This window comes from Pan troglodytes, chromosome 2 (assembly GCF_028858775.2).
Source record: "Pan troglodytes isolate AG18354 chromosome 2, NHGRI_mPanTro3-v2.0_pri, whole genome shotgun sequence".
In the NCBI taxonomy this organism is placed as follows: domain Eukaryota; kingdom Metazoa; phylum Chordata; class Mammalia; order Primates; family Hominidae; genus Pan; species Pan troglodytes.
The window spans coordinates 159,673,334-159,688,595 of record NC_086015.1 but is presented as its reverse complement, the minus strand read 5'-3'; the positions used below and the strand labels follow the sequence as shown (position 1 = coordinate 159,688,595).

The 15,262-nt window shown below is 36.3% G+C and overlaps 1 protein-coding gene across 3 annotated transcripts in view; it reads right to left on the bottom strand.

The window, feature by feature from the left end:
* The window catches only part of KCNAB1 (potassium voltage-gated channel subfamily A regulatory beta subunit 1), a 416,871-nt gene that overhangs the window by 59,677 nt on the left and 341,932 nt on the right, over window positions 1-15,262 (bottom strand). For all 3 annotated transcript variants that reach the window (XM_016942215.4, XM_016942216.4, XM_016942217.4), the window contains exons 6-8: window positions 15,103-15,147; window positions 13,174-13,217; window positions 4,046-4,132 (exon numbers count right to left, since the gene is read on the bottom strand). In XM_016942215.4, coding sequence (XP_016797704.1) covers window positions 4,046-4,132; window positions 13,174-13,217; window positions 15,103-15,147 — 176 coding nt within the window. The remainder of the gene's footprint in view (window positions 1-4,045; window positions 4,133-13,173; window positions 13,218-15,102; window positions 15,148-15,262) is intronic.

Below are 15,262 nucleotides of genomic sequence, written 5' to 3'. Positions count from 1 at the left end.
CTCGCTTTTTGTCTATTGATTTTCTAAGAAATAAGGGAAGGAAAAAACTAATTAGATATATGATGCCAATATGTTATAAAGATGCTGCAGTTAATCTTTTTCTGGCTCAAATGGTTGCTATATGATATGTAGAAACTGGATGAAGCTCGTCTTGGTTTATTTTTAAAATGTTCCCGATTAACATCATTTCATGGTAGAAACTACATGAATACAATTGGCATTTTAATAATATTTAAATGGAAGTTGTTTAAAATGTATCTTAGCGATGCTCATTGTGGGCACACACATGACCCTTGACATTTGCATAGTTTATGACTGGAGACTCTCAGTGTCCCCAAGTTCTTGTACTCCACGCTACCTGGTAATCAGTGACAAATAAGAGCAAGCACTGGGTTGGGCTGAACTCATTTGAAAGTGCTATGTCCCCTGTGTTTAAAAGAGGTGCCTCAGCAGAATTATGTCAGCATGGGTTGTGACTCCATGGGGTTGGCAAATAATAGTTGAAATCAATAAAAATGATTTACAAATGCTAAGCGTCCATAGTATTAATAAATGTAGATTTAATATATAAATACTCAACAATATATACTTGGCAACCACTGTTGTGTCACTTAAACAGAAATGGATGCAAGTGAACCTAAAATAGCCAACGTGAGTTGCTGAAACAAGAAAAAAAGTAGTATCATTTGATATTAAGGATTTTTCTGCCACTACCGAAAAAAAAAGGTTGGACAACTATCTGGTGATGATTTTTTCACCACATTTGAAAAATAAATTGAATAATTAATTAACGCCAATAGAATATCATTAACTAACAGAGTTACTGTAGTGTTTTCAAGGGTAATTTGATTATAAATAACATTTGCCTTCTGTAATGTTTTTAGAAACACCCATTGTACATGTACAACTTTATTCCCATACACACACTGTATGAGTTACAAAATTGTTGCAAAGGTGACTCTCAACAACATGGAATCCAGAACTAACACAGGCACCTTGTTTTTCCCCCATTTTTAGGGTGCCAAATGTACCCAAGTCCACCGGACAGTCCTGTCTCTTTATTTCCTATTTCTTCTTTATTTCCCAGATCAGTACCTTCCCCTGGTACAGTAAAGTAGAAAAGACTATATGTATAGATGTGTTTCCAGAGACTTATATCAAACTCTGGTTGTTCCAGTGGGCCCACCTTGGAACAAATGAGTGTACTAAGTTTGAGGATAAACATTTTCTGAAAGCTAGGAAAAGCTCACATGGAAGCTATTTCAATCTGGAACAAGTCCTGCATGAGGAGCTGCCTGTGGAATGTCCCTGCAGGGTCCTCCCAGAAGAATAAGCCTCAGAGGTTGATTGGCCTGCTGGGGTGAGTCTCCCCTTCCTAGTGAGGGGGAGCAGGCAACATTCCAGCATGAGGTGGTTGATTGCTGCTGTGCTACAAAATGCCATGTGCCTTGACCTTATCAACAAGTGGCGAATCTCCATTGTTTGACATCCTTCATTATGCTTCTGAACTTGGAAAATGACTCAGGATAAAATAGCTTCCCATTCCGCTTTGTGGAATTGTATATAAGAAACTACTCAGGAAAAATGTAAATTTTCTCTGATTCCCATAAAGGCTAAATAATGCTGCAGTTACGAACTCCACTGGGCAGCAGCAATTATTTTTTAAAACACTTTGAAGATTTTTTTAAATAAATTTCAACATGTAATAAATATTGATACAAGAGACATCATTATCTTGTTGGTATCACATAGTTTGGCTCCTAATTGAGGATTTCCTCCTTCTTCTATAAATATAATGCAAATTATGTTTTCTGTTTGAGAGACTCCTACAATATATTCCTAAAATTAAAGGTAGGGGTAAGATGGGAACAAAATCCTTAAAAATCTCAGATGTTCTACTATCCTTTACATGGTATAACTGCAAAGAACACTGTCTAAAAGAGGAAAATAGTCACTAGGCACTTAAAATGTGAAGCAATTCCAGTCTTTCATAGACCCCACTAAATGGCATTTTACTTGACACTATTGCAGACTAAATAACTTTAGTGCTCTGTTTTAATGTGTCATTAAGAATTGACTGGAACATTTCTACACTGCTGGTGGGAACGTAAACTAGTACAGCCACTATGGAAAACAGTGTGAATATTCCTTAAAGAACACGCGTGTTTACAGCAGCACAATTCACAATTGCAAAATCATGGAACCAACCCAAATGCCCATCAATCAACAAGTGGATAAAGAAACTGTGAGATATATATATATGTGTGTGTGTGTATATATGTGTGTGTGTGTATATGTGTGTGTGTGTGCGTGTGTGTGTGCGTGTGTGTGTGTGTATATATATATATATATATATATATGATGGAATACTACTCAGCCATAAAAAGGAATGAATTAACAGCATTTGCAGTGACCTGGATGAGACTGGAGACTATTATTCTAAGTGAAGTAACCCAGGAATGGGAAACCAAACGTTGTGTGTTCTCACTGATATGTGAGAACTAAGCTATGAGGACACAAAGACATAAGCATGCTACAGTGGACTTTGGGGACTTGGGGGGAAGAGTGGGAGAGGAGTGAGGGATAAGACTACAAATATGGTGCAGTGTATTCTGCTCTAGTGATAAGTGCACCAAAATCTTACAAATCACCGCTAAAGCACTTACTCATGTAACCAACTACCACCTGTACCCCAATAACTTATGGAAAAATAAGATAAAAAATAAAAAAAGTTGAATAACGTCATATTATCCTTGCAATAAATACTTCTTATACTAATAAAATGCTTATGATTTGCTTTATCAAACACCTAATCTTTGCTTTAACAAAAAATATGCAGTTTTATGTCATTTCCATGGAAAATTTCCCACGCTGATACTGTTTTATAATAAACTCCTAATTTTACCCGGATTCAAGAAAGAAGAAAACTGTAGGAGAAAGTTAGATATAAGACTATATATATTTTACATTTCTCTGTAGTTGAGAATGAGATAAATGGCAAGGAAAATAATTTCCATAACTTTTTTATGGTCAGAAATACAACCCAGAAAAATTTATAATATGTCAATCATTTATACTTTTCCATTACTATAACCCTTCTATAACCCTATAACAAGAACCACTCTTTACAAAACCTGATTTATTACAAGATCCTGCCTTTTGAATCATCAAGGACAAAGTTACCTTCAATGTAATCTCATGTGAATCAAACTATTCTAATTATTTTAAAAGTGGTAATCCACATCATACTGTTCAAATAACCAGAATATTCATTTTTGCTCTTTTTCTCAAATATCTTCATTCTCAATCACCTCAGGTAAGTGATAATCCATATGATTTTAAACTTCAGTTAACTGGAACATTCTTTTTAATTCATCCTCAGCCTCTCAAACTATCTTCTGTCTCAAACATCCTAGCAAGTTCTGTAAATAAATGTAAATCGAAGAAAATCTGGTTTTAGAAACATTCTGAAAGCTTCCACAGGGAGAAGCTTAAACTGTGGTCCTCAAACAGTTATAACAGAAGGGGGATAAAATGTTGCAGCTCCTTGAGACTCAACAATCAAACTGCAATGATATCTTATTTTGAAGCAGTCACTGCTGTGGAATCCCTGCTGGTGGCACCACTGAGCATTGCTACCACAGACTGGAAACTAATCAGACTTAGAGCCATTATAAAATAGGAAGACCCTCAAAGGATTTACTGTGAAGCGATGATGGCTGAGTTATAAAGCCCCTTTCCAATTAACTTTATTGTTTTAGTTGATGAAATCACAAAAGTGAAATGAACCTGGAAAAGGTGAGCACTGTAACCAGCGGAAGCCACAAGCCCAATGCCTTCAACTGCTTTAAAAGAAGAAGACACAGCACGCAGAGCATTGGTTTTGGGGTTAAACGCTGAGGCCAAAAGGCATCGGTCAGAAACATTTTTATTTTTCACATTCAGTTTGATCAGTCTGAATACAATTCATTTCCTACTGTGAGCAGAATAAGCCCTCAAACTGAATCAAGATTTCTAGAGTATTTTATTAACTTTCTTAACTTACCTTCCATGGGAGTGTTACTGTCCGGTCGATTTGCAAAGACCACATCCACATACTCGAGCTGCAGCCTCTGGAGGGAGCCCTTCAATCCTGGGAACAGAAGCAGGAAACAAACCCCAAAATCTAAATATGAGCACTATTCAGAGTTGAAGTTTGGTTTCTTTCAAGAATTTGCTTTAAAAAAATAGAATTGGAATAGTTTCAAAAATGCGTTGAATACAATGATTGTTAATTGACTCTAGAACGTTTTAAAAATATATCAAAGGCTGACTTCCCCCAATAAAAAAAGTCTTAGAGCTTTTTCAGGAATATTATTACTCTCACAGGAAAATATGCACTTAGGAATGACCTTCACAGTGACTTGTATGTGGCAATATCCAGAAGCAAAATTTAGAATAAAAAGCAGCTTCTTTCCAACAGTTAGTGTTTTTCTTCTTGAACAATGCAAATTAATATTTATGTTTTGGATCACTTAATAGGCTTATAGTGAGCTAGAGGTACATTTATTACACATAAAACTCATTAAAATGGTTTAAATCAGAAATAAATGACTGCCCCAACCCCATCTTAATGTAAATGTTGGTTTTAATAGTAATATAAAGGGGTTAGCAAATGAAGCCTTTGCTCAACATTTTACTAATTGGAACAAAGTTTAAGGAACATAAAATATAGCTGAGCTCTACCATTTCTATTATTCTCTGTTTTGGGGGAAGAAACAAAAACACTAGACGCTAACGCTATAAAGACTGAAGATGTAATATGAAGGAGAGAATAAGAACTTAAAAAGGGAGTCAGGAACCAACCGCCTATGTTTCAGCCCTAACCATTTGGTCACATTTCTATGAATACTCAGAAAAAAATTAATTTTAGTAAAATTAATGCTTCCCTGAAATAGAATGTATTGTATATAATATTATGCAACCAAAAGGATGACAGTGTTCGAGAATCATGTTACCCTATTTCCATGGGGCACAGCATTTAGCATTCTCTTATCAGCCTCTTTAATTCCTCAGGGAGACCAGAGGCTTTAGTCTCTTTATTATAGGCATAAAATTAATTGCATGTTAAATGAGGCTCTTATAAATTTAAATTTGGTTCATTTAAATTTGATTTTTCATACTGGTTTATCAGCCAGCCACAATTACTTTTCTGACAGGAAAATGGAGTGCTTGAATATTGTTCTGGAAATATTTTCCATCCATTGAGAAACGATTGTCTGTGATAGTAGCTTGTTAAAAGCTTTGATGAAGAGATTAGGGCAGACAGATGTTATGAGGTCTAATGCCTGCTCCTATAAACCTTCTGTGATGCTCAGGCACAGGGTATCACCAGCTATCTCAAGAAACAGTGTGAAATTAAATTAACATGAAAAAGTATCGTGATGTGAGCCACTTTTGGGGACAGTTGTATGCAGGGAGGAGGTAAGGAAAGGACAGGAATACTAAGTAAACAAATAACAGGGTATCACAAGGTTTGAAAGGTCGGAAATCTGCACTCTAGCATGCTAGGGACCCCACTTGGGTTCTCTGACCTTTCTTTGAGACTCAATTCTCTAGTCTGCAGTGGGCCTAACAATACTGACACCTTCAGAATTGCTGCTCCTGGGAGAGCTGTGTAACATAGTCTACAGAACCAGAATGTGAAATTATACCATGGTGTTCGCATCTGGAAAGTTTCAGGGGGAAGACAGCAAAAGACCAAATGCCAAAAATTTTCACTACACCCCCTGTTTTGGAAAGGGGCATTTAATGACAGTTCTGGCCTATGCCTGGCAGAGGAAATAAGTATCTTGTTTTCTGACAATGGCCCTCTCTCTCCGTTCTCTTCTAAACAGCTCAGTGTGGGCTGAGAGTAACTAGCAGAAGAGGCTACAAATAACTTGGCACTGTTACAGCACTGTGTGATCAGGCATGTCACAGACAGGTGTGACTTTTGTCATTTATTATTCCATCCCATGAGCATGTATTGAGTTCCAATTTTATCCTGAGACTGTGCCAGGCTCTCGGGGTTTAAAGATGCACAGACACAGTCTTCATCCCAAGGAGCACTAACAGTGCATATTGAGAGCGTCTATTGGCACAGGTTCCTTGTTCAAAGTCGTAATATGTACCTGGAACTAATGATATGGACTTGATCCTAAGGTCAGCCTCATGGTATTTGGTCATTCCCACCTCTTTAGTTCTTTCTCTGAAAAGCACTTTCTTGATATTTGGCAAGAAATTCAAGTATCTGAGGCCAGTGATCCCTCCTCTGACTTTGAAGTGGAGTGAAAGGAAATTGTCCCTCTAAAGGACACTATCCACTCACTTTAAAAATCTCAATCACGTAAAGTCTTGTAATCTATGGTATGAACTTTGGATTCTGTGTGAGATTTAAAGACATTGGTTGGGGAGGGTCGAGTGAGGAGGAGATTAAGCAGAGGAAATAATATGATCAGATTTCCATTTTGAACTGATGGCTCCACCTGCTGAGAGGGACCTGAAGGCACAAGAGTGAAGGCAGGCACAGCCACCGCAGCTCATCCAGCTCAGACAAAGTTAGTGAAAGGTGTACACATTTGGGACAAGTTGTGTAAGTAGTAATACATGGACTTGCTGGTGTGCTGGACATAGGGTGTGGAGATTAGAGTAAATAAGAATGACTCCTAGATTTTTGGCCTGAGAAGTGAAGTGACTGTTACTAAATGGGGCAGTCAGGGGGAAAGCCAACCGGAGGTGGTCGGGGAGCCAAGTTGAGTCTAAGTAGCACCTCAGTCACTACATGGAGCTCTTGGCAGCTGGATGGACCAGTCTGGCATTCAGAGGAGGTGAGGCACAGGGTTTGGGATTCAGGGTACTGATTTGGGCTGTCCCGAATGACCCTGTGATATCCCTTAGCCTCTCTGAGCCTCAGTTTCCTCATCTGTCCAAGGACAAAATGGTGCTTGGTGATCTTCCTGCTTTGGTCTTTCATGTGACTGCAAACCAAATCAGATATTCCTGCTTTTTCCTATCTGGGTGCTTTAATTTTGTAGAAATACATAAATGAAATCAACATTAAGATATGTTTCATGAGTATCTCCTTAAGAGCCATTTATGTTTAGTTTCAAAAAACAAGTCATCATGTTCTATCTCCATTTAGCAAATGTTTGTTGAGGGCTGGCTTAGGGCCAGGTATTGTTTTAAGTTTAAGTAGACATGCAAAAATGCATTAACCTTGGCTCCAGAAGGGCAGATGGGCAGCCAATCTTAACCTAAGGAGGTAAGTGCTCCAGTGCAGCAAATGCACTTGCTGGAGGCTATTTGACCTTAGCCTGTGCCTCCGCACTAACCCAGCGTCTGTGGAAAGAGGAAAACAGGAGAAGCAGGAGAAATGCTCCCTGACCTTGAGGAGATAATTAGAAGTAAACTGGCAATTTCTCAAAAGTCCACAGGAAAATAAATTACTCAAAGAAAATAGTTTTCAAGTGACTACAGTAAAAAAAAAAATCTAAGTCCATTTTTCTTTTAGGTTCCAAAGTTTAACAAGAACCATACTGTTTAGAAGGTAACCTTAATTCAATTTAAGTGTATTTCACAGGTTTCTAAAGAAATATGTTTATTCCAGACAGTCAGCAGATTGGCACAGTTAGAGGTGGATGGGGTGTTCACTGTTGCAGGTTTGACTGTGTGGAAGCAAGGAAATCAGTAGTTTGGAGATTCTGCAAGGGTTCTATTTAAGCATGCTGTGTTGTCACCTTTTACACCTGCCACGCACTTGCTTTTCTATCTAGCTTGCAAAAAAAGTTGCTTCATATACATTGTTTATATAATTTCTAGTTTTTTCTCAGCAGACCTATCATCATAATTTGAGACACCTGCTTCTTTTATAAAGGCTGGGTTGTATTGGAATCATATTCAGCATATGGCTGTGCCTCCCGTTACAAAACGCGGTTATCCTTGATGGCTGATGTACGTTTACATGAACGTAGTACACTGAAAAAAAATCCTGTGGCAAATCCATTTGTTCAGAAATGTATTCTTTAATTGAAAAATCATAGATTGTCTTTTTCTTTTAAAGTTCATAGAGTTTAAGATTTGTTATTAATTAAAAAGTTTCAAGCAGAGCTTTCTCAGATTATTTTCCTCTCCTACTCCAAAAACAATGGCAGTGGGTTTGTGTTTTGAATTGTGTAACAAAATTGTTTACCTGAAGGGCAAATGTAGAGTCGGACACAGCTTTTGGCTGTTGGAATATACAAGCGATTTACTTATTCTTACTTGGTGACCTACCAAACTATTTCTTTTCCTTCACATTAGGCACTAAAGGAATGTATTTTATTTTAACTTAATTAATTAACTTTTTCTGTAGAGACAAGGGTCTCACTATGATGACCAGGCTGGTCTCAAGCTCCTGGCCTCAAGCCATCCTCCCACCTCAGCCTCCCAAATCGTTGGGATTACAGGCATAAGCCACCATGCCCAGCCAGTACCAAAGGAATCTGTTCTGCTAAATTCTAAGACTGGCTCAAATTGGGGTTTAAAAAATGTTTGTGGAATGGCTGAATGAGTAAATTGGATTTTAGAACCTGAGGGGACTTTGTGATTCTAAATGAGTGTAATCAATCTGCTAGTGAAATTTCTTCCTCCTCCTTGTGAATCTAAGGAGAACATTACACCTAAGCAGATCTAAGTCAAGAACTTTGGGCTCATTAAAAAGGCCTTTCAATATGAATTCTTTCAAATCTACGTTATGCACAAATCAAGCTCATTGTATACTCTGTAAACTAACTCAGGTGGCTAAGGTCACCCAGCACAGAAGTGGCCTGAACTCTGTATCAATTTGAACTTTCTGTCTTATCCTCTAATGGTACTTCTCTAATTTAATTTGTATACAAATCTCCAATGTCGAATGAGGTCACCTTCATCACAGAACCAAGTACCAATGAAACCCAAGGATAATAACTTGTAAACTTTTTAAAACTTTATTTTGGGTCTCATCTCATGTCCTTGCTTTTCTGCAAAACTCACTCAATTCCCTAATTTCAGCCTGCCTAGAAAATACTTTGAGCTAGTTCTCTTGTAATCACAAGGCTTTATCTTTGGCAGAAACTATGGACTGTAAAATAACACCACCACCACCAACATAATAACAAATGATCTCAATTCTTCTTCCATCTCAAAAGTTTGAAATTTTGTGTTAAAGTTTGAATCTGGGTCACCTTGAATTTCAGCTGAACTGGTTTATCCATCCTCAGAGATTAGTTCCTAAGAGAATTCCTGACTTATTTAAAGGTGGAGGGAATTTAAGATATTTCTATTATGTCATATGAGGCTTGAAAAAATGCTTATTTGCAGGCAGATCACTTGAGGTCAGGAATTTGAGACCAGTCTGGCCAACATGGAGAAACCCTGCCTCTACTAAAAATACAAAAAAATTAGCTGGGCGCGGTGGCACATGACTGTAGTCCCAGCTACCTGGGAGGCTGAGGCAAGAGAATCGCTTGAACCCTGGAGGCGGAGGTTGCAGTAAGCCAAGATCGTGCCACTGCACTCCAGCCTGGGCGGCAGAGTAAGACTCTGTCTCCAAAAAAAAAAAAAAAAAAAAAAAAAAAGAAAGAAAGAGAGAACCCTGAAATTATGTACACACTCTGGTAAATATTAAAGCAATGGAGATGCAGTGAGGAGCATAGTAGCAGACCTTCTCCATTCTTTTTCTCTTCGATTTTATATTTCTTTGTTAATTGCCAATGTGAACCATTTTCTGAATCTCTCTTTTCTAATTAATTAGATTAAAAAGAAAAGAACAAAAAACAAGAACTTTTCGGGAAACATACTGCTGCCCTGTTCATTCAGCGTGGTTCTGTAAGCTGACTCGAGTTATTTGTCACTGGCAAACTCCATGGAAGAGAATACAAGTCATGAGGGCAAATGCTGGAGCAGGAATGCTAGGGCAGTAACAGCTTTGAGAGGCAGCTTAGCTTTGACTTTACAATGTCAAATGGGACACTAAGGCCTGAGAAGGGATGCTGTTTGGGTGAGGAATTTGGATGCTTTTCTTAGGGCTAGAAGGTTGTCACTTATTGTAGCTGTTTCAGAATGTCACTACTTAGTAAAGAGTATCCTCATCCACGGAATGAAGACTAGCAGTTGTACTTATAAGGACAATGATGATGACAAAAATAACATGCGTTAAGTGCTTATTATGTGACAGACACTGTGCTCAATGTGAATTATATAATTTTTATCCCCATATAGTAACCTTTATATATATAGTCTATAGCTAAGGAGACAGAGGCTAGGTAGGTTAAGTAACTTGCACAAAGTCACCAGCTCATAAATCACAGAGTTGGAACTTGAACAAAGGTCTGATTTGAAAGCGCATATGCTTAAAATTATATTAAAAAAACAGTCAGTGAGAGATACCAAACCTATACAAAGACTTTGGAAACAATGGGGTGATTTAATTATTATGGCATATATCTATGTACACACACACACACGCATGCACACACATATGGTTCACACTGGCAATCAAGAAAGAATACATATATATACATTCTGAGATCTGGCTTCAAATGTCTTCATTTTAAATTCAGTGATTGAATACTGAAACTATTTTTTTGCTATTGCAAGTCTAAGATATTTCAACGTAGTCTTGTTTATAGGTCTATAAAGATCTTCAGCTTCCAAGTCGGAATAAAAATACTCAAATGAAACATTAGCTCTTAGGTTCAAGGAGAGAAAAAAGTTCACAATGAAACGACAGCCTGAGAGAAAATATTTGCAATACATATGACCAAGCAAAAAGTGAACATCACTAGTATCAAAGAGCTCCTGCAAAGTATTATGACCAAGACAAACAAATCAAAAGAAAAATAGCCTGACAACATGAAGAGTGAATTTCCAGAAAAAGAACAAAATTATTAAAAGAAGCTCAAACTCACTAATAAATAAATATATAAATAAGGAGATAAATAAGACCAGCTCATCTAACAGGATGACATATTCCTTTTAGAAAGTAATTTTGTGTTAAAATTTGTATAATTCTTTGACTTAGCAATGCCACTCTGGAATCTACCCCATTTACCTAAGGATGGTCACTTGTATAATTCTTTAAAACGCTAAAAACTGAAAATAATCTGTTAAGTTGTGTATTTTAATTAAGAAAAAAATCAAGGCTTAGGTTAATATTTGTGGCCTGGTTCTACTGTTTATATATATATTTAAAATATAAGCCAGTGTTTGGATGGATGGATAGACAGATAAGTCAGTACAACCATAGAGAAAAGGTGAAGAAGATGTGTACCAGATTGTCAGACTCTAGGATGGGATGAGATTGGATGAGCAAATGGAGAACCTGGCTTCCTTATCTATTTTGATTTTCGAAGTGGTGAGATTAGAGCACATTTTACATTTTTGGTGATGTTAGTATTTCCTAAATGAAAATATTTTTTAAAAAGGAGAAAATCACTTGTTTCAATGATCAATCATGAATCCAAAGTTACAAAATTCTTGGATTTTTTTTGAAATACAGATAGTTCACAACTTACAATGGTTTGACTTATGGTTTTTCAACTTTATGATGTTGTGAAAGTGATAATGCATTTAGTAGAAACTGTACATCGAGTTTCCATACAACATTCTGTTTTTCACTTTCACAACAGTATTCAATAAATTACTAATGCATGTGACATTTAATTTATTATAAAATAGCCTTTATTATAAAATAGGCTTTGTGTTAGATGGTTTTACCCAACTGTAGGGCAATGTAAGTGTTTTAAGCATATTTAAGGTAGGCTAGGCTAAGCTATGATGTTTAGTAGGTTAGGTGTATTAAACGCATTTTCAGCTTAAGATATTATTCTCAATTTAAGATGGGTTTATTGGGATGTAATCCCATCATAAATTTGGGAGGATCTGTACTTCACAAACTAGTATAAACTCTTAACATTTTTCTTTACTGCAAAAAGTATAAGTGTAAAGTTTTATAATATATAGACAAGCAAGAAATAAACAAAAATTACTCACAATTCTCACAATCTTCACGATTAAGTAGAGTAGTAGTACTTTATTACATAATGGTTCTTGTTGACTGTTTTATTTCCTGTTTATTTCTAAATTATACAAAGTTTTGGGTGCCTTGCAAAAGTAATGCACCAGGAATCAATTACCTAGTGGTAATTTTCTACACATTTTTTATGCATATGTATATTCCCTTCTAAAACAGTATAGTATACTACTCAGTGATGAGTGCATTAAAGCCTTAGAGGTCACTACTATACAATTCATCATGTAACCAAAAACTACTCGTACCCCAAAAGCTATTGAAATAAAAAATATATGTATGAAAAAATCTAAACAATAATAAAAACTAAAAACTATAGTAGTCTTAACATATGTCTACACAAAAATTTGCACACAAATGTTCATAGCAGCATTATTCAGAGTAGCCAAAAAGTGAAAATAAGCCAAATGCACTTTAACTGATAAATGGATAAACAAAATGTGGCTATCCATATAGTGGACTATTACTTGGCAAAGAAAGGGATAAAATACTGACATGCGCTACAACATGAATGAACATTATGCTAAGTGAAAGAAATCAGTTACAAAATATCATATATCATGAGATCTCATTTACATGAAATGTCCAGAATTGTCAAATCTATAGAGATAAAAAGTAGATTTATGGTTGCTTGGGACTGTGGGAGGGGGTGAGGAGGTGATAGGGAGTGTCTTCTACTGGGTATAAAGTTTATTTTAGGGGGGATAAAAATGTTTTCACATTAGATTAGGGTGTTTGGTGTACAACTCCGTAATTATACTCAGAACAAATGAAATGTACACTTTAAATGGGTAAACTTTCATGATACGTACATTATATCTCAATAAAGCTCTTTTAAAAAGTCTTATGAGAATGTTTTATTAATATTAGTAATAGCTGAAAATGAGAAGAGTTCTATACAATTTTGCCTTTTCCTTTTGAGTTCCCATTCTCCCCTCTACATCTCTGCATTCCCTATATTTAACCCCAAGAAGAAACTTGGTTGATTGTGGCACTTTTCATACAGAACTTTTTCCTCTTCCAGTGTGTTCTGAATTTGTTTGGTTGGTACCTTTCTTGAATGAGGGGCCCACAACCAAAAATAAAATTGAAGCAGAAGTACCCACCTTCAATAATATGCTTTCTTGACAGCCCTCTTTCTGTTTCAGCTCTGCCAAGAAAAAGAAGCAAATAACTTTGAATGAGAGTGTGCTTTCTTTTCTTCTCTAAATCTCAGATCTGAATTGCTAATTTTGCACCCTGTTCTTATCAAATTCTACACCACTGGAGGCTAAGGAGAGAAGTCTGGTGGGCAACACACTGAACCCCTTTTCTTTGGAGATCTCAGTAGATGAATCATCCACGACTGTCACCAAGCCACTAACATGCTCAACACCAGGCTCCAGTTAACAGCAACTCAGCCACGTACACTCTGTCCATATTTAACTCAAGACACTGTACGACCTTTTCACCTTGTTCTTAACCAATCTAGAGAAAATAAAAAGGCTTGACATAGGTTTGTGAGTTTATTGTAAGATTGCCAGGCTGCTGAACTTTTTTGTTAGCTTTTCTGATAAAGGAAGCAAATTTGGAAGTGCCTTTTGACTTCCAAAATAAATTTTAAAACTAAATTAAAATGTGATGAAGCAAATGTTCCTTAAATTCGTACCCCCAGAAGACAGACCCTTAATCATAAGGACTTTTGCCTTCCCAATTCTCAAGCTCTGGCCAATTACAATGAAATATGGTACTTGAATTTTAAAGTATCCATAACATGTTTCTTCAACATCAATACCTTTGGCAGCTTCTTTTTAAATATAATATTTACCATTCACTTTTGTGAATGTATTCTTATTTGGTATTCTTAATAAGTACATTAGTAATACCGTAGGTAGTATTCTACTACATATTCTACTATATAACGGTTCTTGCAGACTGTCTCATTTCCTGAAAGGTTTTGTAGCATTTCGAAAGCACTGAGCAATGGCACTGTGAATCAAAGCTCGGGCAATGAAAATCCACATTTCTCACAGGCATGATGTTGCTTTATTTTTGTACAGATTACTACAGGAATAAAAAATTTAAATTCCATCTTTCTGTCTTCATATCATTATAAATAGGCTCAAAACCAACAACAAAATAGAGTATGTGTTTGCAAGTGTGTATATACACATAGACATTTTGATTAGAAGGTTCCTAAAGAAGAATTGGCCTCTGCCTCTAATTAAAAAAAATTCCCTATCAATTATAGGAAGGTAAATAAGGTTTTGTTTGTTTTTGCTTTTTGTTGAAACTCCAGCATTATTATTATTATTATTATTTTGCGATTTCTGTCTCAAAGATGGAAAAGCACAGTACCAATGATTGCTCTGGTATATGGAATAGCTTGCTGTTTTCTTACATGTCTGTCAAAAAGGCCAGCCTTCTAAGTCCTGCTGAATAATGTAAGTACCAGTTCAAATGCCAGCAGGCCCATAAGAAGCCAATTCATCCTGTGAAATCTTCTCTGCATCCCACAACAGAGAGCATTTCTCTTTCATTTGGCCTGACAGCGAGTGATACAGGTAGCTCCATGTTATTCTCCAATGAGATGGTCCTTTTGATCAGCACTTTCAGAGCCCTCTGCAGAAATGATCAGAGACTTAGACATGGAGCCAGACAAGATATTTTTATCTTTGCATTCTGTAGAAGTCTCTGAGTTTTGGCAGATTTGAGTGACTTTTCTTCTGTGATGCTTTGTGCCTATTTTTCTTTCCTCAAATTTGAACTCTATTTTGGAAATGATTCTAAGTATGAGATTGGTATTTGAAAAATCTACATTAATCACTTAGTAACAAGTGACCACATGCTTTGCACTAAATTTCTTTGGGAGTACCTTGCTAAAATGAAATCTTAGGCTAATTGCTATTTCCTTAGTGTGAGAAAAAAACAAAAAAAAACAAAAAACCCTCTCTCTAAGCCAATTAATCTTGGTACGTTATATGTAAAATAACTGCCTAACAGCAAAAAAGCATGAACTACTAGTTGTTTTCTGTTTAGTAGGAAAAATAACTTACTTTCCACCCCAGTAGAGTTTGGTTGTTATGACCAGACTGGACCTCCTGTATATCAAAAAGACAAACATAGAGAAGTAGTAAATAAATGCAGGTTATTGTACCGAGTCATATTATTATAATAGCACCAGAAAGAATTTGTTATTATACCTCACATTTTAAA